We start from the raw sequence: 25330 nt of genomic DNA on the forward strand, positions 1-25330 counted from the left end.
TTTGCGCCATTGCAGGCAATTAAAAAATCAATCTCTTAAAAGAGATGTGACAGTAGTAATAGCCTAATTCCTCGGAGAAAGCCAGAAGAATGGAGATAAAGATGCGTTAATGTTTCGGCAACATGCCTTTATCGAAACGGATAGCAGGACCACTTTCTCTATTCATTTCAACAAAGACATGTTGCCAAAATATCAGCACAACTATATCTCCATTCTTCTGGTTTTTCTTCGAAGAAAAAGGCTATTCATATTGTCTTATCTATGCGCGTAATGTTCTTAGCAAATGCACTTGACAACTTGCGTAATCTTGAGAAATATCAAAATTGCATGCAACTTGTAAAGTCTCCGACTTATGGCAAGCCAAAGTTCGACCATGGATGTCAGCGAAGGCACTTCCAAGGAAACTAGTCAATATAATGCGACAACGAAATGTTGGACGACGCCATGCATCTGCCATAAGCCAAACAACCATACGTAAGAATTACTTGCACTGCATTCTCATGGGACGCTCAGGCATGAACATATCCACCGTGCGTAAAAGTGCGGATGTGCGCGAGCAGGTGAAAACACGGCGCAACCTGTCGCCACACAGACGTCTGAAAGCGATAACCTTGAAACTGTGTAATTACAAGTCGATTAAGCAAGCGGTGGCCTCCGATTACTCAGATAAGACTGCTGAGGCCTCGTGCATGTCAGTCTCTCCTTCTGCCTCGAGAACTATGACAAGTGGATGATTCAGAAGCGGCCAGTGTCAGTTTAATGCTGTGGGGCAAAGGGACCATTCCTGGTTCATGCTATATTTCTCGCAATATACGTGGTACACCTCGCATGATCGACAGCACTACGCTGCCCGTAACACAAACAAAGCTTACATTCACGCAGGTAATAAGTTAAGCCGCCAAGTCATCGTCAGCCCTACATTATTTACGAAAGCTGCAAGATAGGTAGCATCACGGCGGATGCCCCTACACGCGTGTATGGAAGACACATGTTGGGCGCCCATGACAAGTCCCATGGGGATACATTTACACTTGTAGGCCCGGTAAGCGTCTGGGAATTACGACATGACTCTCGCTCTGTCACCGCGTGTGATCCTGCGTAGCAAAGGATCACGGCGCTACGATGCTTTTTTCCTGGCTTTGCTATGCTTTCCTGGACTGCTGGATACTTTGCCAGGCAGATGACAGTTTCGAACAGAGTGCACCAAGCGAGCGCCACACGGCACCGGGTGTGGTAACCTAGCCAATACCCGCGCTACGAGGTGGCGACGGTTTCACCAGTACATAAATTAGCCCAAACCCTCAATCTTACAAAAACTTGGTCGCTATGCTGGTTCATGCTGGAGGATTAGTCACGACAATCACGCATGACTACAGAGCACTCCCATCACGGCCACTTGCCGCGCTTGCACTCAGGCTACGCAAACTAAGTCACTTGAGCAATTCGCTTATCAAATCGCAATGGAAGTGCACGAACACCGGGAAAAACACGGATAAGAATACATCGAACGAGCAAAAGAGGCACGAGAGCTTAATCCTGGGCTGAAAAACATTCCTTGAAAGCTCAGTCTGGTTAGCAACCATTCACATTAGATCATTGACCCAACGTTGGCCTAAGCTTCAACATTGTTGAAAAGGTCGCCTGTCAAAATGGTTCAGATCCTAGACTGCCTTATAATCATGTTTTCATAGTGCGGAATAACTTGACCACCGGCTGCCAGCAAATAATCACATTCACACGATAAAAACAGACATCAGTACGGCTGTTGAGCATTAGAACAAACCGCGTCCTTCTGGACGTAAAGCTCCAGGCATCTGCACGTTTATCGACAGGTTTGGTCCATGTTTCCGAAACTGTAGCGCAATGTCTGCCGCCATCGGCTGTCGGGACATGTCAAACGAGGGCGTCGGAGCCAAGCGCTTTCTTCATGTTTCCAGCCTAGTAAAATACGGACTATTGCTGCACAGTAAAGTAGGATAAACCGCTGTCTGTTTATAACGCTAACAAATCTTTGGTAGATATTTACTTGCTACAGCACCATTTCGAAGACGGCAGGTCGCAAAGGCTTCTTCAGACAGGCACCATCGGCCATCGGCAAACGACGGCAGGCAGGAGATATATCACAGGTCGGGTTGAGGTTGGCGCTCCACAAGACAGCCTGGACCCAGAGCTGGTGTTCTTCAAAACACCGAGAACGATTCGGTGATTGACAGTCATTCCCCGGTCATTCTCACTCCAACGCCGCCGCCAGAACCAGTGCCGTCCAAGGCATGGCTGGCAGTACCGACTTCTCCGCGAGTCTGGCTGGCCGCTCCAGCTCCGCTCGGCGTTTCGTTGGCAGCATCAGCATCGCTCAGGGTTTATGTGAGGGCGCCAAGTTTGCTCATACGTCCGTTGGCAGCACCAGCATCGCTCAGGGCTTATGTGGGGGCGCCAGCTCCACTCAGGCGCCCGTTGACGGCACTAGCATCGCTCAGCGTTTATGTGAGGGCGCTAGCTCCGCCCAGGCGTCCGTTGGCAGCACTAGCATCGCTTAGAGTTTGTTCGCTCGTAGTTCGCTCAGGTTCGCTCAGGGCTCATTGGCAGCTCTGATATCGCTCCAGCTTCGGCGCCCAACGGACGTTCAGGGTTCAGTCGGCAGCACCAGCTCCTCGTCCTCGGAGCTGTTTTCGTAGCCGTCGTTGTGACGGGCGGCGGCCGGGTGCCCGTTCCTCTGCAGAAAGGCTCCCTGCAGGCTACTCACGCCCGACGCGTTCGAACTGCGGTGACGGGGCTGCGGCACAAGGGACGGAGCACGCTCAGTGGGAGGGTGGTCACAGGGGTGCTGCGGCACACGGGACGGGAGCACGCTCAGTGGGAGGGTGGTCACAAGGGTGCTGCGGCACACGGGACAGAGCACGCTGAGTGGACGGGGAGTCATAAGGGTGCTGCGGCACACGGGACGGAGCACGCTCAGTGGGAGGGTGGTCACAGGGGTGCTGCGGCACACGGGACGGGACACGCTCAGTGGAAGGGTGGCCACAAGGGTGCTGCGGCACACGGGACAGGGCACGCTTAGTGGGAGGGTGGTCACAAGGGTGCTGCGGCACACGGGACGGGGCACGCTGAGTGGACGGGGGGTCATAAGGGTGCTGCGGCACACGGGACAGAGCACGCTCAGTGGAAGGGTGAGCACAGTGCCGTTCAGCAGTACTGGCGTCTGTCACTAGAAACGCCCATAATAGTTTTGCACAGATTTGCTGCTCACAGATGTGCGCAGCAAAACCCTCTCCGCACCTTTTTATTGAAGTCGTTGTGTGCACCGAGCGTCTCCATCCGCTTTCTCCTGCGCTCCTGCATAACTGAGTTCTTGCGCTGCTCCAGGGCTCGCAGCGCGTCCGCACGCATACTCATCTTCCGCATGTTCCCCAGGATCGGTGTGGCTGTGGGGTCATACGAAGCTCAGCACAATCACAGATGGATCTGGTATCCGGCAGCATCCACACCCGGTCCAGTTTGTAAAACATTGAAGGCGCGTGTCCTGTCTGAGTCATGTCGTCGCTGCAGATACAAAACGGGGCTGCATTAAATATTTACTACTATCAAGGAGCATAGAGGTGTGCCAAGTGTACAGATCAGCAACCAGTTGTACGTAGCATATCACCACATAACATAGCATGAGCCCCATCGTTCACCGCATGTCAAGCACGCATCGTCCGCGCTCGCTGCACGTTCAGCACTCACCCTCGGCTGTCTGGCTGCTCAGCTGCTGGAAGCGCTTTCTGAAGGCGACGTCGAGCGTGCCAATCGGCTGCCGCTTCTGCTGCTGGTTCACCAGGTTCTGAATGGTGCGCCGGCGCGCCAACCGGTTCTCGCCTTCGTACGATTCGGCGCGGTCGTCCCGCAGCCTCTGCATGTTCTTCACGATCTCTACAGCGTTCTTGCGCAGCATCTCCTCCGGCGTGTCCTTGTTCTGCGGGCGTCAAAATGGCGTTGTCAGGCGACACGTCAGCGGCGTCAAAATGGCTTTGCCTGGCAGTCTGTTAATTTATCTTACGACGCATATAACTACTAAGATCATTATTATTGTCAAAAAGAGTGGCTGCAACTCTCGACGGCTTAGCGTAGGCTGCCCACACGGCATTTTTGAAAACACGGAATGTAAGCTGTGTACCACCAGAAAAGCAAGAAATGTTGAAAGGAGAGTAGGAACGCGTCAAGAATTAAATGACCCAAGGCCCCATGAAAGTAAAAAATATTTCATGGAGCTACATCTCAGATTATTATATGTAGCCCCATGAAATTTACGTTACACTAGCGTCCTTACATCTAACGGCGAGTGTGAGGGCTATGCTCTGCATAGCATCCAGTCTTTCTTCGCCGAATATCGAAACACTCCTCCTTCGGATTGATGCCTTTTCGACGTTTTGAAATCAGTAATGCTTTGCCTAAGCGACGAAAAGGCTACTCCTGTTACGTTGTATTCATGTGCGTAATCACAATGCAAATCTTCAGCAGTGGTACCCAACCACAACACTAAATCGAATCATAATCTTTCATCAAACACGTGACAAGTTCAGAAAGTTTGGAAGTTGTTTTCCATACGTTCTCGCACCGTATCCGCTCCCGTTCCTGCCCCAAATCGTACGTGTTGTCTTCTCACATGCTCCTTTATTTGCAAATGCAGTTGAAGCCATTCCTGCTGCTAGTGAGAACACTGAGCACCCTGCGCCAACATGTGTGTGACCCCAGAGAAGTTCACATACCTCCGTATTGCAGCAGCTGGTGAGCTCGCAAGACGATAGAATGTGAGACAGAGTCACAAAGCGATGGAACAACATGGCGATGAACTGGATGAGCAGGATGAGGGCGAAGAAAAAGACGAAGACGAGACCGATCGGCTCCATCTGCAGGTACTCCTTGTTGATGAGCACCTGACAACAGACCCAAGGATGGTGATATATATGTGCCTGATGTGCGCCGGATGGTTGTAGAATTACGTATTCATGAGAACAAAAAGAAAGATGATGTAAAGATGCTGCTCCGCGTTGTCCAGTACAATCGTAGCATAATCACATATCTACTTATTTACGTAATCATTGTACGTGGTTGAGCCAGTACACAAAGGTAGGACTAATCTCAGACCTCCATCAAAGACAAATTTTGCTGAGTGACGTCATAAGCGCAGGCCCTAAAGGCATGGGCAGGCACATTTGCTTGGTTAAGCAGGTGACACAATCATTACATCATGTACGCAGCTCGAAAAGCAAGCATTCGCTGCCCATGATTGTTCGCGATTCCAGGAAGGAACAAGTGGTAGAATTGACGTGCCCTGCACCTGAGGCTTTTATAGTTGCGTGCAAATAACGAATGCATAATTTCTAGCCCTTTAATTGGTTGGAATCCTGGGCGAAAGGCATGTTGAAATACACGATGATTTTGGTGCGCTCAGCCCAACATTGCAATACAGGACGCATACGGTCATATTTGCATCGACCAGAAATGGGCTTGCCAGCAAAAAAAAAAGAAAGAAGAAAAAAGCACATCCTAGCACTTCGAGAAACTCTTTAAATTCATGAGTTGCATGCTCGTACTTGAAGAACAAAGCTCAAGAATTATGTTTGCATGTACTCCCAACACCGCATCATTTCTGAAGGCCCTTCCAGCACGCTAAGGAACACAGCGGCTCCTGGTTGAGGTGTGGTGCTAGCGCGGAACGCGTCAGCTGCCGTACCTGTCCCGTCTCCTCGATCAGCGTGATGTTGTACTTCACGCCCAGCGGCCAGTCCACGTGGATGTTATCCTTGTTCAGCTGCAGTAGGAACACGATCAGGATGAACAGCGCGTTGCACATGAAGAAGATAAAGACGGACTGGTTTCTCAGTTCGGCCAGCTCCTGAGCGATTCGTTTCTGAAACAGAACACAGCATGTCAGCGGGAGTGAGAAGGCGTAAAGCATCGTCACCGTCGAAGGCAGACTGGACTGCAGCCTTAAAATCGGGACTGAACAGGTGCCGTCCGCTACATTTCTGCTGCTATTCATTTTTGCATGTAAAAAATTGCTACCAGCCATATCTGACACGATATATACATAAATGTATAATATATATATATATATATATATATATATATATATATATATACAAATGTACATATTCCTAACCGTTCCGACCGTCCTGGCAGCCCACCTTCTCCTCCTGGTTCTCGTCCAGAGGCCAGAGGTACTGGGAGATCAAGTCCTGCCAAAACTGGATCTCGTTCGGCGGCAGGTACTCCACCTTGCCCTTTCGTAGCGCCTTGTCCTCGATCCAAAGTGGGTTCTTCAGCTGATCTCGCTTCTCCCTCGGTTCTGCGAGGTTGGGGCGGTTAGATAAGGACGGATGAGTCCGTAACGCAAGAGTGAGTGGAGTGACGTCATCTGCACAAGTTAATGACGTCATCTGCACACAGTTCGCCCAAGGCATCAGCTGACAATCGGTGCTGCATGTCATGCAGACAGACACAACCGATGTTACCGCCGGAGCGACGACCTGCTGACGTATCACTGCTGGCGTTAAGGCAGCTTTCATCTGGCGTTCTGCCACTGGTGTCCGAGCGGTCTTTTCCTGTACACATCACTGGTGGTTTGAGTGCAGTCCTAACCTGACGTATCGCTGTTGGTGTGAGTACAGTCCTAACCTGACGTGTCGCTGTTGGTGTGAGTGCAGTCCTCACCTGACGTGTCGCTGTTGGTGTGAGTGCAGTCCTCACCTGACGTATCGCTGTTGGTGTGAGTACAGTCCTCACCTGACGTGTCGCTGTTAGTGTGAGTGCAGTCCTCACCTGACGTGTCGCTGTTGGTGTGAGTGCAGTCCTCACCTGACGTGTCGCTGCTGTGTGTGGGTGTGTACAGTCAGTCCTCACCTGACGTGTCGCTGTTGGTGTGAGTGCAGTCCTCACCTGACGTGTCGCTGCTGTGGGTGCAGTCCTCACCTGACGTGTCGCTGTTGGTGTGAGTGCAGTCCTCACCTGACGTGTCGCTGCTGGTGTGGGTGCAGTCCTCACCTGACGTGTCGCTGTTGGTGTGAGTACAGTTCTCACCTGACGTGTCGCTGCTGGTGTGGGTGCAGTCCTCACCTGACGTGTCGCTGCTGGTGTGCGTGCAGTCCTCACCTGACGTGTCGCTGCTGGTGTGAGTGCAGTCCTCACCTGACGTGTCGCTGCTGGTGTGGGTGCAGTCCTCACCTGACGTGTCGCTGTTGGTGTGAGTACAGTTCTCACCTGACGTGTCGCTGCTGGTGTGGGTGCAGTCCTCACCTGACGTGTCGCTGTTGGTGTCGCCTGTGTCGGAGCAGGCAGAGCGGTCCTCCTTGACGGTGCTGATGAGGCCTCCATGATTCGAGCTGCGGCTGAAGCTGCATCGTCGCCCGTGGTGGTGGCCCCTGGAGACGCATAACCATTTATTCATATTCAGTCATTCATTCAAGCTCATTCAAACATTGTACATTCAGCATTAACTTTCAAATGACTGCAAACCGGCAGAGGAATAAACATTCATCGGGTAAGAAAGGATGCGCAAACGACCAGATTGTTTCAACGAGCACAAGCCAGTCATTGTACTCTGCTTACTAGCTGGCTTGCTTACTATCTTGTGTAGAAGGCAATCGCATATAGTGCGCTGATGCTCTTAAAATCTTTGAATCTGGTAGACTCGGATTTTTTTGTATTGTTGAATGGCTCAAAGGGAGCCAACAAACGGAGCCTTTCAACACTTGGTCTTCTCTGACATCCAGTATTTCAAAATTTAAAATGGCGCAATTAGGAATGCAAAAAGAATGATACACTATTTTTGTGACGTCGCGTCTGCGATGGATTCATGCATTGCAAAACAGTGTCTCTGTAAATGAACCTTTTAATGTGGCGTATACATTTGATATTTGTATGAACCGAAACGACACGTTGCGTAACGGAATGTGTTCTGAATCTCAGACTGAGTATTCCAAAGTATACATAATCCGTTTCGGTGTCAGTCGCGAATACAGAAATATGCCGTTGGTGGATACTGCGGGTCAATTCTTCTCATTTATTTACTTACCTTACTTGCCAATCACTGCATAAACTAAACACAGTCATGCTATCGACAAGTAAACGACTTCGAAACGTTAATGTAGAAGAGCACAACATTCAGTTGCGCTTGGCGCTGCCGAATGTATGGATGCCAAATAAGGGGTCAGTTGGAAAGTCATTCAATGTCTCTTGCCAAGACAGTTTGAGACGGTATACGCAGACCAGTTACCAGAACGGAACGCATAACACTCTCTCTCTTTAACACTCTCTTTTTCCAAATTCATCCCATGTTAGGTTTTGTTTGACGTAAAAAGTGACGGCTCAGTACTGAAGAGATTACCGTAAGAAACACTGGGATGGGCGCCACAGCGTGGTGTCCAAAAATTCGCTCTTCATCTATATTGCCAGCCAACGCTTTTGTTCGTTTGGGAAACCAGAAGTCCGGGTTTCCATATTCGGCGGTGCCCGCCCCTCCTATCAGGGTGAGAAGCAGGCGACGCCATATAGCCTCAGCAGCTGAGTGCGCCGTAAAGCCTCGATGATTCACTTTTCATACCCAGATGTTTCTCAGAAATATTGTCACTGGCGATATGCATAATGCTAGCGGCCATAAAATAAGGTAACCACAACCACATTGTCAAACGACTGCTCTCCAAAGATAATCCGTAGGAGCTATTCCTGATCCATCTGTCTGGCGTCGCCTCTACAGTAGAACCATTTGCGAAGTTTATTTCCCGCAAGATCATCTCACGACGAAAATACACAAACGGATCAGTGTGATCCGGCTGTTCATCGGGGACCCGTGAGCGCATCAAACGAAACCCCTGCCGCTCGATGTCATCATTGCGCGCTGGCCCGTAATTTACTCGCCGACTTTTCGCCCCAGCAAATTCTAGGTGAGCAATTCAGCCAGCCACTGCCTTTCAAAAACCCACTGACTACGCCACCGATTTTTCCAGGTAAGTGCTTCATCGCCTCAGTCGTTGTTAACTTAACTTTTTTGCCTGATAGATTATTGCACCCCTTTCTCCAGATATTTGTCTGTCAAGGCATCCCGTTCACCTTGCTTCCCAGTGAGGAACTCACCCCTCCACCAGGTCCATGCGCCGGTTGAGCGCGTCCAGCGAGTCAGCGATGCGTTTCAGCTGCTCGCGCTCATCAATCTGCTTCGGGTAGGTGCAGCACATGATGCGGAACAGGTTGGCAAAGTTGAACTCGATCGACCCGTCCTGGTCTGCGGATTTCGTGCTGTAGAGGTAGCCGAGGATGCCGTCCGGGCGCTTCTTGGCCTCCTCCAAAGCCTTTCTTTCCTCCTCCAGCTCCTACCAACGGCCAGTTAGATATGTCACCACGTCTCTGCAAATCAAGTACGGCAAGCATGTTTCAGAGATGCCGTGGAATTCACACGCTCACGCTTCAGGAAGTGAGAACGCCCAGTAAGAAACTGAACTTTAGATTATGGCCTTGCACTAATTTGTGTAAGCATTAATTAGTTTGCGCTAAGGGCTATAGCGTACGCGACCCGTTGTTCCTTTGTTCGCCTTACCTTCTTGGTCTTCTTGGCGAGGACCTCACGAGTACCCCATGTGACGTTGTTTAGGTTAGTTAGGGAGTACAGGATCAGCAGCAGGTACATGGACGGGATGGAGAGCAGGTAGATGAAGCCAGGGAAAATGCACTTGAACTCCTGCGGATGGAGGACGGCCGCTATGACCATGGACAGGATAGTGGCGATGAGGAAGATGAAGGAAGGCGATCCAGGCCCGTCCTCGTACAGCTGGAGCGTCGTGCCCACTATCACAGCCATCATGATAAGGGCATACGCCGCAGACAGGATCTGGGCCACCAGCAGCTGCACAAAACAGGTTTCTTGCTCAGCACACTGGCCATAGTCAACATGTATAGTCTGCTTGGTCCAGAACAAAGTGAAAACTTGATATTACAATGGAAGGCCTTTAGGTCGTGTCTGAGCTGCTAAGAGGTGTAAAAAAGTGTCTCCACTCGTCGTAACGACCAAAAATAGCAAACAGCTGTTGACATAAAAATCACTACACTCTACTCGCTCAGATCTCTACATTCTACTCAGCATATCGCCACGCCCTACAGTTATTGTAGGTCTGAGCGATGGACACTTCATTCGCCGCAGCGTTATAAGGGGTGCCGGTAGCGTAGTGGTTAACGCGTCTGCGTTAACCACTCCGCGTCTGGGAAACAGAGGTACGGAGTTCGATTCCCCGCGGTGCCCGCCCTTTCCTGCCAGGGTGAGAGGTAGGCGACGCCATACAGCTTCGGCAGTAGAGTGCGTCGAAAAGCCCCAATGACATACACACACACGCAGCGCTATGAGCTGCAGAGTCATGTCCCCTGCATAATGTAGCCTTGTATGATAAGACTGATGATATCAGGGTTAGCTGACATGACTGAATCAAATACGTTGTGTGGAAGTAATGAACCGTCTAAGCCTGTAGCTGGGCTGCCCTCATATTCGTGTTACCTGATATCGGTAAGAGAGGCTTGCAGCTTTTTTGTTTTCCGGCATTATGAGTAAAAAATTATTGTGCTGAGTTGGGGACATTTAACATGCTAGGAGGTATTATTAAAAGACGTTGTAATCCTAAACGATTACATTAATAAAAAGTTTGCTTATGGCGATTCTTGGGGATAAATACAGCTCATAATATTCGGTACCGCCAACAAAATCGCTATGTAGCATTACGTCATTAAACCAGGACCCTGTGGTATGATGAAGGTCAGTAACTCAACATGAGACCCTCCAACTCATGATTCGTATTGCTGCCAGTATTGTAACACTGACAGCAAGCTCGGTTACACACAACGAATACGCTATGAGTCTTCACCACCCATGCTGACTTAACACTGCACCTGGATGTTGGACTTCATGGTGAAGCAGACCAGCATGAACACCAAAATGGGGTAAATGTTGTACTGGAACGATGTCCAGTTGTCGATGCGGAAGGCTGCCACGAACGCTCCCACCAACATGAGGAAGATTGTTCCCGGCCCCAGAATGGTGCCTGCCATCAGGAATGACTGAAAAATGGCCGACATTGTCTCTGAGAGGTGCGGCATGTGGTTGCTGAACGTGCAACAGACCATACGAATTTTAACGCAATTGCACATGCTGACTGAATTCTTGTCGACGTCCAAACCTTCTCAACCTGAAACATCTTGATACAGCTCAAGAAAGGCACATAGGGCACACAGATCAACACGGTGTTAAATGACAATATAGCTTTAGAAGTTGTCAGTAGGCGCAACCACTATCATGTATATCTGCCTCTGGAACCTCATCGCACCTGGTACATGATGTACGGCATGGAGATGTTGTCGTTGATCTTGATGGTGTTTCTGTAGTCCATGAGCAGGTCCATGATGTTGGCGATCGTGGAGGGCACCCAGCGGCGGCGCTGGTTGTAGAACTCGCTGAAGCCCTCCGGACAGTGGGTGTAGGCGTCGGAGGCGGCCGAATAGTCCACCCGGTAGCCTCTCTGCAGTAGGAGGGTGCACAGCCAGCGGTCTTCGCCCTGATCGTACTGCACGTAGTGCCGTGCCTGGTGCGACGTCAGCGTGTACTTCTTCATCACGTTGTCGTCCATCAGGCCCTTGGCGCGGAAAAGCGAGAAGCAGCCGGGACTGCAGAGCACGCAGCCGATCATGTGCTCGGTGGCCTTCTGCAGCCAATGGCCGATGGCGTACTCGAACAGCTGGTACCACACCATCGGGCCCGAGCCCACCGGGTGGATGCGGCCACACGCGGCGCCCAGGTTGCGGTTCTTCTTCATCAGATCGACCAGCAGCTTGACGGCGGACGGCTGGAAGTCGATGTCGCCGTCCAGCGTCAGCAGGTAGGTGTTGTCGGCCATGATCTCCTTGCGCTCCACCGAGATGTCCAGCTCCATCAGCCGGTAGCCGAGCAGGTAGTACATGTACATCACCTGGCTCCAGCGCTTGCGGTGCCGGATCAGCATCTTGTTCTTCAGGTGCGCGATCAGCTTCGTCTTGCCGGGCAGCGTCCAGGTGAGCCGACCGCCGTACGGCGTCGGAATCTTGGTGGGCGGCCGCAGCCGGATCGGGATCTGGTGCACGTGCGACGCCGCCTCGTCGATACACTCCACCAGCATGCGGACGAATCGGTTGGCCACCTGCTCGTCCTCGTCCTCGTCCGACATCTCGAAGGCGTCGTCGAAGAAGATGTGCGTCTCGAACTCGTAGTAGTCCTTGTCGCGCACCTTGAGGTACTCCTGTGCCACCTTCATGGCCGACTGATCTTCGTCCATGCGCAGCACCGACTTGAGCATGTCCATCATCTCGTCGCGCGTCTCGTGCCACATGGTGGCGCAGGCGATGATGCGCGTAATGTGGTCAGTGGCGCGCACGTTGGCCGTCTGCGACGAGTCGGTGTGGATGCTGATGGTCTCGTAGTGCTGCGTGCCGTCCGGGTCGTCCGGGTCGGCCGCGCGCGAGTCCGACTCCAGGCGCTCAGGCGCGTCGTCCTGGCGCCGGTTCATGCCCAGCGACTGGTCGATCAGCAGCGAGTTGTACATGGGCGTGACGAACAGCTTCTCGGTGGTGGCCAGCCGCTCGCAGTGCGGCGTCCAGATGTGCAGCGTGATCCACGTCTGGGAGAACAGCCACAGCACCCAGATCCAGACGTGCTGAAAGGCGGGAAGGGGGGGGGGGGGGCGTCAGCGAAGTGTCTTCCCAATAACCGTTGCGATGGGGGGCAGTGCCGAAGTTACGCAACGCACAGCTGACCAGCAGCACCGAAAACGCCTGGCTAGGCTGCCACATTTCACTGCTGAAGATAGTCAATGGGCGCAGGTTATTATCATACCATACAAAGGGCGATGGCTACAACGCTTTCCACACAGCTGACTAAAGACTACATTAGACTGTTTTTACATAATTAAAAAACGTTTCTCATCATAAACTACTTCCAAAATCATGTAAGATAAAGTTTGGAAGGCATTCTCCAATGCAGTGGATCCAATTATGAAATGCATGCCATGTTTGACAGCTATCTCTGTGACATTGAATGCCATTCAAATTATGAGCATGCTTTGCACAGTGGCTGCACCTCGCCAGCAATGAAGTCCTTGATGTAGTCGCCGCGCGGACACTCGAAGAAGAGGTAGCCGGGGATGGTGTCGCGCAGGAAGCAGGCGTCACCGGAGCGAAGGCCGCAGCCCATCAGCAGCAGCGACAGAGTCACCGGGATCGTCAGGTTCACCGGGAACGCGAAGCTGAAGCCCTGGATGCAGATCTTGCACGCAAACTTGCCTGAAATGGGCCGGTGAGAACGCATTTTTGAGTGTAAAGAACGTCGACCGTTTTCCCGGAAACGATTATCGTAGTTATCATTGCTTTCTAATTATCTGCAGCTGTCTGTAGACAATATGTCGGACAGGATCAAGTGCAACATGAAATACAACACCACAGAGCCACTCTTTGGAGATAACAAGATTTGTAGTGCAAACACCAGACACACAGTACTAAGTAAAAAAAAAAACGTCACGATAAGCCCTTGTCAGATACTTCCGAGACTTACCAAATATGTATGCGGAGTAGGCTGCAAATATCTGTATCAAGCACACGTAGATGGCGGTGTTGCCATCCGAGAAGATGGTCTTGGTATCCGTGAAAAGCTTGGCGAAGTCGGCAGTGTCCGTAGCCGTGCCGAGCAGGGCGCGAGAAGTCTGGCGGGTCCACAGAACAGGTCCCTCAACCGTCCGTTACACCGCGGTGCGAGCCGACATCATTTAAGAGTTCTGGTCACTGCCTCAGGACTGTGCGTCATCTGCTTCCGTGATGAGACGTGTATGGAATGAAGCTCTTGCAAACGCAGCTAGATTCTTAAAATTCAACCTTGCCTGTTGTCTAATGCTCAAATGAAAACAACTCACAGCCGTAAGACAATTAAGTTAGCATTTGCGCAGCGGGCTCGTGCTGCAGTCGGTGCTTAGATCAATAGTCACCTACCTCGTTGACAAATATCTTGTGTTGGTTGAAGCTATCTGTAAACTTGGTAAATAAATCTCCTACGTTGTCCAGACGGAGGAACATGAAGAACAGCATGCACGCGAAGAATACTAGTATCTTCCAAAGTGATGCGAACAAGTATACCCAATAGCGCGTCTTCTTCATTTTCTCCTTGATTGTTCCCAGGTACTGAACAATACCTGTCAAAAAAACCAAAGGTCATCTGCTGTGGTCTGTTTACGATGTCGTGCACTCTAGACAATACAAGTGGTTGAGAAACAACGGGAACCACCGTGACAGGCAGAACAAGCATCCTTTCACACATACCTTCATCATTGTACAAATATTGTGCGGTGATTTATGTCGTAAGCAGCTTGTTCTTTTCAAGCAATGTGAAGTCAGGGCTTTGGCCGAACAATCGCGGGCACAACAGACAGCTTTCTGGTACGTCTTGGATGAATGCGATGTCAAATGTTCCTGGCTTCTTAAAAAATGGAGGATTACTTTTCGGACGCGGCTTTGGGATCAAGCCCTTACAAAGCATTGTTTGTTGCAGAGATCCCACTTTCCCACCCAATAAGGGACTTTCGAACGTTAATTTTCTGTCGAAAGATCGCAACATACTTTATGGTACCGCCTCTGATTAACCACTCCCCCCCCCCTTCCCTACTAGCCGCTATCTTATGGGCCCCGTTCGGTCTTCACTGAGCCTGTCCTCACTGTGAAGCCTGTTTTCCGATACCAACTAAAAGCAACCGCAAAAATCGGTCACAACAGCGTAGTCTAGCATGCCAACTAAAAGGAAATTCCCGGAGGAAATCTGTCTTTACCGCCGACATCAGCTGATACCTGGTGTTGTTGGGCTTTGTTGCCCCGTGGCAGCATGGTTCCCGAGTTCAGTTGCCAATTGACCTTTATTGAATTACAGAAGGGCGGTTTTTAAGACAGGAGGCCACATGTTTGCCACGCAGCTGCCAGACAGCCGGTCGTTCACCAGCTGAGCTTCAGGGATGACCGTGCACACAGACATGACTTTGCTAATTCATTCAGATTTGAAAACCTCCCAGAGAATGTCATATCCCCGCATAAGTTCAGCAGTCCCGTGTTAATGGAGCCAGCCGTATGTAAGCAGTCAAGAAGAAATGCATGGCGTTTCTGCTTCTCTATGTACACAGTAAGCTTTCAAGGGCTCGGTGCTCCCTACGCCACGAAAACCACTCACCGATTTTGTTTACCACGAAAACCACTCACCGATTTTTGACTTCCGATCCACGTAGTTCTCCCACCATCCGAGAGATGTCAGCACGACGGCCAGCGGAATGGCCCAGCACGCCTTGGTGTTGCCCTTCTGGTACTCAATGATGGGCCAGACAATGAAGCCGGTGGCCTGGCCCAGGATGGCTGCGATGTCGCACACCGTCTTCAGGAATCGCCTCGACTCCCGGTTGGTGCGCGACAGCATGCCTGCGGATATCGTGGAGCCCGTTGACAGCGTGGTGACGGATGCCTGGAGATTGAGATGAATTCACTGCCTCTCGATTTCTGTGCGGCCAGGAAGTGCGAAGAGCTAATGGACAGTCATGCATCATCATACATTCCATAGGTTGTGAAACAGTGTGTAACAGAAAAGTATACAAAAATAACAAACAGAAAAAGTGTGACTTGTGCTTCTCAGATCAGACAAAAGGCCTGGGACTATTAGTGTTTTCCAGCGTTTGAGAGCTAGCATGTAGACTAAACACGCTTGGTGAGCCCATCACACTTCATCTGTTTAAAGCATTGCAAATATCGGAATAGTTGATAACAAGGCAATATCGCAAATATTGAATATTGCAAATAAGGAACTCACCCACAGCGCTCCCAGTATCACGCACCTGCCAGTCCCAGTACCAAGTACAAATCTCCCCGGGCACCACGTACCGAGCACCCCAGGCACGATGCAGACGCAGTTGGTGAGCATGACGCCCTTGACGGCATCGAGGTCCGGCAGCACGAAGAAGACGAGCAGCGCCAGACCGATCGTATGCAACGTCTCGAACAGCACGACGACCAGGAAGTGGCTGAACTCGGGACGCCGGATCGACTGGCGGCGAACGTCACGCTCAGGGGACTGACGTCACACCCATCAAGGGATGACGTCACACTCGCTGAGGAATGACGTCATGAGAGGCGTCACCGGGGATGCAGCATTCCGAAGCTGCATCCCCAGGTGACTTGTGTCACACTCAGATTTGACTGACGTCCCGTTCAGAGAAATGGCATCACTCTCAGAATCGGCTAACATCACTCTCAGAATTGGTTGACATCACGATCAGAAGAGGCTAACATCACACTCAGATCATTGCTGTCACATTCTCGCACGATGTCGCCTCACCCACGGTTGGCTGCTGTTTCACCCAGAGATGACTGACGTCACGCCCGCAGATAACTGACGCCAATTCTTGATGGACTGAGGTTATATCCTCGTGGGACCGACATTACCCGCAGAAATGACTGACGCCGCACACAGACGACTCTTAAGATACTCAGCAATGACTGACTATCGTTACATTTTCAGATAGCTGTCGTCACAATCAGAGATGACTTTCGTTCCACTCAGAGATGAACGACATCACGCTCAGAAGGCTGACTTTACACTAATAAATAATTGACGTCGCATTTAGGTGCCAGCTGTCCTTTTCCCAGATAAACGTTGTCAACTCTGAGATGAATGTCGTTACACTCAGAGGTGACCGATGACAAACTATGATAGATTATTCTTTGCTCAGAGGGGCGGCGTCCAACAACAACAAAAACTGGCTGATCTGAGGTCACATCAAGAGCATGAGCGAAACTGACGTCACGCTGTCATATGACTGATATCACACTCACAGAGAACAGACAAGACACCCTCAGATGATCGACTTTACTCTTCCGGCGTCGTGGTTGGGCCTCAGATAACACGTAGCAATCAGCTTTGACTGACGCGCGACTTTGAGGGCTGGTGTCACACTTATAGTGGATTAATTTCACACCCAGAGATGACCAGCGTTCCACCCAAAGCACGATGTCCCACTCTTAAAGGACTGAGATCACGGCCACGGAGCGGGTGCAGATTTCACGCTCAGAGGACTGACGTCACCTGCAGATAACTGACGACACTTGGAGCACGTCAGAAGACCTGCGTCTCACGCAGAAAACTGACGGAAGTAACGTCACACTCAGAGGAAGAAAAAAACTGATGTCACGCTTCAAAACCTCCGAGGACAAACGATGTTTACACTGCATTCGAAGAACCGGCGTGACACATGCATGGATGACGTCACAATATGACGTCACAGAGTCCGACCCAGCTTGCGTTACACTCTGAGGATCGACCAGACACTCAGAGGAGTGAAGTCATCTTCTGAGAGGTGTGGCTGCCCGTGTACCTTCAACGTTGACCGAGTCATAACACCAATGAGAAGGGAGGAGCTGACGTCATATTGGGATAAACCACGTCATACTTATGGAATGACGTCATGCTTGGCTGGCTGACATTACTTTAGCAGGACTTACGTCACGTGTGCAGGACTAACCGTACACTTTGAGAGCAGATGGAACTGAAAAACACGCTCACATAGCTGCTGGAGCTAAGTTGCAACACCCGACAACAAAACGAGCGATTGCAGGGACAAAGAAGCCGCTTGCAGTGTGTGCGCGTTGGTCAAAGGCCGTCCTACACGCGTAGTATTTAATATGTTCATGCCACTCCCAAAAATGGTGTTTTGGTCAACTCGGAACAGGTTACAATGTTGGCTACAACTGGATAGTAAGACTGGTAATCACGATAGACGGTTGCCTTTTGGGCTCAGGCTTTGCTGGAACCTTGGCATATGAAACGGTAATGTGTTTCTTCAGCCATGCTGAAAACGCTTAGCAATATCACAATGCGAAGAACCACAACCTCTTGCAAGTCTGTATGTGTTCTCACATTGCAAAAATTTACGCGGTATAAAAGTATCCGACAATGAAACACTACATGTTACCCCGTTCCTATTTGTTGGTTCTGTCTCCCACTCTCCTCGGTTCAAACGGAAACCACCCACAGACCAGCAGAACGCAGGCCTAATTTGCAGTCACTAGCTGTCAGCAAGGCAGCGAACCTCATCTGAGACATGCCCAACGTTCCAAGGTAGCAGATCACACTGACACCATCGAAGCGACGATCCAATGTCCACGTGCTTCGAATGGACACGAGGATTAAGACTGAGCCGATAAGTGGTCCAAGGAACTATTCTAAGCGGGTTTGCTGCGTGCAATACCGCACGGCGAAGTGACTGGTGCTGGTGGACGCCGAATACTAAGCTGTGTTAAATGAAATGTGAAGGTGGTTGGGTCTAGAATGCAGACAGGACGAAGTGATATACTGTAGTCGAAAAGACGCCTTCATCCGACTGGCGGCTGTCGCTTGTAATGCCTAGAGTCGTCAAAAACTTTGATGCCGCATTAACAAAAACGAAACAAAAACGGAATGTGACAACAACGTACGCATTTCAAAATGTCGTTGCATGCATATGGATACCGTTCGGACCAGACTGCAAGTGTTATTTGATTGATCACGGGGCCCAGCCGTGTCTCAACGAGCATTATCGCCTCTTTTGCCCGTTTAAAAACTCGTTTAAATGAACGATTGGGAGCAGCAATTGCTTGTAATGTCGTCAAAACGCGCAACGACAGCAAAGCGAGATTTTAGCTAGTAATTTTCATTTATTTTCGATTCTATGTAGCTTGGCCACAGTTGTGAACGTTACTAACACAACAAGGTTATATGGGTTTTAAACATCTAGTAGATATTTGCCATAAGCTGTCATTATCATCTCTCATAAGCCTTGAACCGACCAAAAGGAACTTGTACAATCTTTACGAACCTATACGTTCTGCTAAAAACCTCTTTACCGACAAAAATCATAGTCGGCCATCGGTCTGCATCTCAACGAAATTCCAACCTCTCCGAACGGAAGTATCGCAACTTTTCCTGTTCTCCTTCATAGAGATGATAATCTACAGAACACACAGACGGAACCATTGGCATTTTGATGCATTGGGTTATCATAAAGATGGTTCATGGCTGCTTTCTTCGAAAAAAATCAGCTCTTGCAGGCTGTCATATTGCTTACCGATGTATCGCCTTTGAGGTCAAGCTGGCTGATACAGTCATTTCGTGGATAGTCACTGAAACCTAAGCAAATTCAACAAGTATTTTAAATGGTAGCGACTAGGACTTAAATCCGCACGCAGGGAACGGGAAAAACAACCCTTCCAAAGATAATTGTTAAGCTTTACTGAACCAATATCGGTAAACAGGTTTGACACCCGAGTTCACACACGGCTTTTTAGGGACCATGTGTGGAGCTGAATTCCCATCTTATTTTTGGAAATATTTGTTATACATTTTTTGTTTTGACGGAAGGCACACACGTAGCGTTTCAAAGGTGCATTGTGTCAGAAGGCCGATACATAGCCGTTCATTGTAAAATGTTTTTTTGTCGATCTCTTGAAACAGAGCCATTCGATATGTTCGATCTCAAAAGAGGATGCATGCGATCTTTTGGAAGTGTCTCCAGGATAAAATTTTCTCGTTCGGAGATAGCCACTATGCATAGAAATTGGGCATGGCAGTGGAAAGCCCATGCGTTCCTCCCCTGGCGGTAATATTTTTAGACCAGTTTGAAACGAATACACTGGCCACCAGCCCATCAAAACCAACTTTCTTAGCTAGATACATCGATGGCTATGCTACAGCATAGACACACGGACAGCGTGCCGTTGAAGAATTTTCAGAGTTCATGAACAATCGGCATCACGATTAAGCTTTTACGATGGAGCGTGCAGGTGACGGAATGGGTCCCATATTTGAATACACCAGTGACGGGTGAAAGGAGGAGCAACCGCACAGTGTTAGAACCGGAGCTCTTTATCAGGCCCACCAACTGTGGTATAACTCTGCACTGTGAATCAGCGCATCCAATTTTCACCAAGCACAGCATAATTTGTACATGTTCTTCAAGGGTGTTAGCAGCTCATCAAATAATGAAAAGCATGAACAAGGAAGAAAAGGAAGAAAGAAAATGAACAAAATATGGGCTTTGCTGTTGGGCAATGTACATTCTCCGCGACTTTTAGGTGGGATGTTGAAGGAGGTAAAACAATCTAGAGCATGTGGGGGATGGGTGGTAGGAAACGGGAACACGCTCTGCCTGACAATAAATTCTTACCACTACTTTACATAGATGAACCCTCGCTTTAGAAAATCAAACATATCGTTTAAAAAATCAGACCTGCGCATACGCATAGCTTGGAAGAACAACAATAAGCTAGGAAAATCTCGAGTGAAACCTAATATCTCGAAGCCTAAGTGATCGGGGGTCAACAGGTGTCATCTTTGCAGGTCTGGGTTTTAAGGGGTTCGCACGCAATAAAACGTGGTTTACAAAATTGAGTGTAAACTGTGCTAAAAAATGGGGGAACATAGTCTAATTAAGCATAGTAAGTCTAGTTAAGTAAGGAAAATTAGTGAGTCCATTCTTGTAAGAAACCGACGCCCATACCTCAAAATACAGGGTTCATCATGGCCGACTATGAGAATGTGATATGTGGCTTGACGTGTGATGCGCTAGCTTAAAATCGTTTACATGTGTGAGTGATGCCTACCGCGTTACGCGCGACGCCTGTCTAGTTGATATTGTCTGCATTTATATGTGATGCGTCATGCGTGATGCCTGTTTGTTTGAAACTGCTTGCATGTTTGAATGACATGTGGTGTGATGGCTTCTTACTTAAAGTCGTTTGCATGCACACGTATTTTCTCGCATTTTATCCATTAGCTACATAAGCACTGTATGGTAGCAATGGCTGAAAACTGTCCCTTGTTCAATCCCCTGAATGTTGGTAAACTGTAAAAGCTGTGGCTCGCTGTAAAAAAACAAAAAACACAAAAAATCGAATGGAATAGCGAGCAGTTTTGAATTTTAATATCGATATTCGTTTCGATAAAGGTAAGTGGCCGAAATACCAATCCATTCATCTCTCCATTCTCTTGGTTACTTCACGAAGAATAAAGCTATTAGTGCTGTCTTATTCACATGCCCTTCCTCTTCGGCTGGTTTTCGATCGCTAACTAGCCATGTTGATCTCACAGAGGATAAGAAGCAGACGACGTCTGGTCATTAGTAGTATATCTTGTGAGGCACTAAAAATTGCAGCGCAGGCGGCAGGGGTGGTGGCTGGACCGTCTCTGATTGGTGTACGGACCGTCTCTGATGTCTGTGCCATCATGTCCGGGCGGCGGTTGGCCCGGCCGCTCCGACTTCTGACCCAACGCTCCGAGACAACGATGGCCGAGGCGCACTGCATGGCCGTGCACAGCAGCCCTGGGTAGCGGGTAATCCCCGTAACATGATGTATGGAGCATTGGGTGTGACGTTACAGTGAGGCATTACCAGCTCTTACACAACAAAGACGTTGCAATTCATGTTCTTGTCAACAAAAACGTTTGTTATTAAGGCAGACAATTTGCTTCACCATAAACCCCAAAGACTTCACTTGTTTTCAACCAAATAAGACGAGCATAATTACGCATGCAGCATCAAAACACTGCCATACCTGCGTCCCGTTATGTTAATGCACTGTGAGAGCGAAGTGGGGCATTCCGCCCACTCTTCGCACGAGGCGTGAGATCACACTCGCACTTCGCACGAAGGTCAGGATGAAACACCGCGTGATGCGTCTTCACGCGGCCGCCGCCCGCCGCGCCCACACTACAGCTACGGCGACCACCTCACCTTGAAGATGCACATCCGGGTGGACCGTATCCAGGTGCCGGCCTCGGGGGTGATGAAGCAGAAGAAGAGGCACCATACCCAGGCCACCTTCTCGACGTCGGGCAGCTCCACCCGCCACGTCTTGTCCAGACCTGCCAACCACATCGGTCAGTGAACGGAGCACCATCGGTGGCGAGACTCCCAGCCGTACTCCAAGCACTATCGCACGAACGGAGCACTTTCGGTGGCGAGACGTCCAGCTGTACTCCAAGCACTATCGCACGAACGGAGCACCATCGGTGGCGAGACGCCGAGCCGTACTCCAAGCACTATCGCACGAACGGAGCACCATCAGTGGCGAGACGCCGAGCCGTGTTCCAAGCACTATCGCACGAACGGAGCACTTTCGGTGGCGAGACGCCCAGCCGTATATCGAGGATTTCATACGAATGGAACACTATCGAACACACGATCACGAACACGGCGGTTGCAAGGAAAGCCATGTAAGCGACAGGACAGCACGGCAGCTGGCAAGCTACAGCACGGTGAGATATGTGATGGGGCATTGTGCGGAATGAATCGACAAGTAGCATTTAGCATCACACAACCCTTGGTGGCTCGCCTGGCAGACACTACCAGGGTAGCAGCCTGACCTTCCTTCGGTCGCTTCAAATAGACCGATTGTCTGACGTCATTTCAAGGCTGTTTAGCGGGTAGCGTTTAACACGAGTACCGCGCATATCTGGTCACCACCAGGAGTTTTTCCTAGCCTCTGCCGGCCCGTCTACGAGCCGTCATAGCGCTGCCCGGTACGCCAATAAGCGGTGCGGTCTGCTTGTTTTTGTGCTGAGTCGCGACTGGTTTCTAAACCGACGCAAAAACCCGGCGGAGCCCTGTCGCGTTGCGTGTCAAGCCCTCCGGCGCCCAGCGCGGGGCGCCGGGTCATGTCAGGGCCGGCGCTCGTGTCGCTAATGAGCGGCGTGTCGCGGCCACACCCGCTTCACTTTCGCTGGCTGGGTCACACGACGGGGCCGGCGGCGGGCTGACCCCTGACCTCGACCGCCGCCGCCGCGACCGCCGCCGCCGCGATCGCCGCCGCCGCCGCCGCCTGGGAAGAGAAACTGGCGGCGGGCGCGCTCAGGCGCGACCGCTGCCACCATTCCGGACCGGCGGACGGCAGCGACGGCAGCGGGCAGCGGGGCGTCAGCTGGCGCGGCCGAGCTGGGCCGCCGGCCGGACAGACGCGCTCGGCTGCGGTACCGGCTGTGGTCAGCTATGAGACGCTGACCGGTACAGCAGTAGCCCGGTGCCCTCACGAGCAGTTTGATGGCTGTGGGTTGTTTTCACGGCGCGGAACGTCTGTGACGTTATTACTATAGTCTTTTGGCATGATATGAGCTATACTGTCGATGAAGACAAACGGAGCCGAAGGGGATTGATTCTGGTAGAGCTGACTGGCCGACCCAAGTTTAGAACGCATCGCAGATAAGGTCATGCTACCGAAACGCACACAATAGTTTCACTTTCTATTGAATCGACGCGTAATGTTGTGGCGCTGAATGGGTTACCACCAAGCAGTAAAACGTCCCGAAAAACAACCGCACCGTGACCCCGTAATCATGGGGTGTTTTGTAGCGGCTGGTAAGGGATACTGGCTCGTAAAACAGCGTCCAAGCCGAATACTAATAGAACCGTTACAAGAAATGGAAGCCTGTTCCGGTGAAAAGCTCCTGTATTTGCTCCAAAGTATAAGTTGCGGTCCCTGGGTGACCTAGAGCCTGAGTTGCATCAGTTACTGTGCATGCCCTCCATGCAGAGTCTGGCCTGTACAAACCCATTAAAAAACAATAAAGGAACGAACCCAGCACTAATTTCTATCATCCGACGAGGTAAACCTTGAGGCGTAAGAATGACACAGTTCAACCGATGCCTTTGAGGCATACTTTTCAGAGAATATTTCTTCGTCTGACCGACTCCCGGGCGCACCCCTGCCGCCAGGTGCGGCGACATGGGAGCGATGTCCGCCCGCTATCACCACCACCCACCCCACACCGCCGCCCTGCGTTGGGACGGGCCCAAACAGCAGATGAGGGGCGATGTCCGCCCCGCTATCACCACCACCCACCCCACACCGCCGCCCTGCGTCGGGACGGGCCCAAACAGCAGATGAAAGTCGATCGGCCGACCTTGGCCGGCCCTCCCACGCACATTCGGCAGGCGCGGGACCGAGCGCGTGTGGCCGGCCATGGCAGCGACCAGCTTGGAAGTGGACCCCAGATGGCGCCAGAGTAGCCCCAAGGTCCCCGTGCAGCTGTCATGCACTCTGTAAGCACCACGACAGCGTGAGTGACTCTGGATGAGCCTGCCGGCGGGAAGTGTGACGGCTCGGCAGCGCCGGCCATGTCGGGGTCCGGGCACGAGCGGGCTGCGTGACCGACACTGCCGCCGATGACACGCCTGCTGCTATCACCACCCAAACAGCGTGGTTGGATTTAGATAGCGATCTCTGACCCTTGTGGGCGTCACGTGACACAGCCATACCTGGAATGTTTGAATAGGGATGACTCAGCGCCCCAAACTGGCAAGCTTGCTGCGACTGACGGTATGAGGACATCACTCCCTACCATACCTCAGTCCATGGTTGTCCTATTAAGTCCATGGTAAAAGTCATGGCAAAGTCCTAAAATCCGAAGTCCGTCTGGTAGACAACACACCAATTAAATTGGCTTGCTCAAAATGTCCCCAATAGCAGCATGGGGTGATACCCTTACGAGGTACTGCTTCACATTACCATGAACTTACCAATAAGTGCAACCGATTTCCTCTGGACCTTTTTTGCATGCGCTTCAGGAATAAGTGAAAGGATGACGATACTGACCTGATGCTCTTTAGTTTGTAAAAACGGAGACGTTATCAGCGATAAGAAAAGAGCTCAGCCATGTAGGTTTTTATGATCACACAGTCTGCGCTGTTGTCCACTGCGTTTCCCAGGAGCAAGGAAGTAAAGAGAAAGCCAGGCACGCATGGAGGGTAGTCAGGTACGCGCGATCGTAAGGCTTCTGAAGTTGGCAGTTAATTGCGAGGGCATGGATTTCGGTGAAAGTTTCAGGGAGCAATGAGCAAGGACGCTAGTTCTAATTTAGGTGGGGAGGGAAGCTATGCTGTACAGATGTCTCAAGCCCTGGCATAAGAGTGGATGCAGCAACAGTGCGTTAAGACCATTGCTGGGCTTATTCATGTGCTTACACGCCAAAAGTCCATGGCCTTTCCCTTACCTATCCGTTTGTTGCAGTACTCCAGCGACTTGTGCTGTTTGAGCTGCGAAGTCATGAAGAGCGTGGTGCCCTTGGCGATGACGCCGGACGCCAGCACGATGCCGAAGGTGATGATGTAGACGATGACCTTGACAATCTTGATGGTGATGTCGAGGCAGCGCTGGTCGGCGGCCGAGCCGGAGTCGTTGTCGGGCGGGATGACGCGGAACACGTCCCACTTCTTCAGCTCGGGCATCACGCTGCGCCGGC

The 25330-nt window shown here is 50.8% G+C and overlaps 1 protein-coding gene across 1 annotated transcript; it reads right to left on the reverse strand.

Annotated features, from left to right (window-relative positions):
- Positions 1-781: 781 nt before the first annotated feature.
- Positions 782-25330, reverse strand: LOC119092807 (chitin synthase chs-2). The gene is made up of 18 exons (XM_037215725.1): positions 25082-25330; positions 21828-21958; positions 15946-16108; positions 15277-15489; positions 14026-14225; positions 13595-13742; positions 13124-13326; positions 11343-12701; positions 10909-11076; positions 9572-9877; positions 9112-9347; positions 7276-7400; positions 6168-6328; positions 5714-5890; positions 4746-4913; positions 3724-3952; positions 3277-3422; positions 782-2773 (listed from the first exon to the last, which is right to left on the reverse strand). The coding sequence occupies exons 1-18, from the start codon at positions 25314-25316 to the stop codon at positions 2624-2626; spliced, it is 4518 nt and encodes a 1505-aa protein (XP_037071620.1). The 5' UTR covers positions 25317-25330; the 3' UTR covers positions 782-2623.

Source organism: Pollicipes pollicipes, unplaced genomic scaffold (genome assembly GCF_011947565.3).
Source record: "Pollicipes pollicipes isolate AB1234 unplaced genomic scaffold, Ppol_2.1 Scaffold_3449;HRSCAF=4056_pilon_pilon_pilon, whole genome shotgun sequence".
NCBI lineage: Eukaryota > Metazoa > Arthropoda > Thecostraca > Pollicipedomorpha > Pollicipedidae > Pollicipes > Pollicipes pollicipes.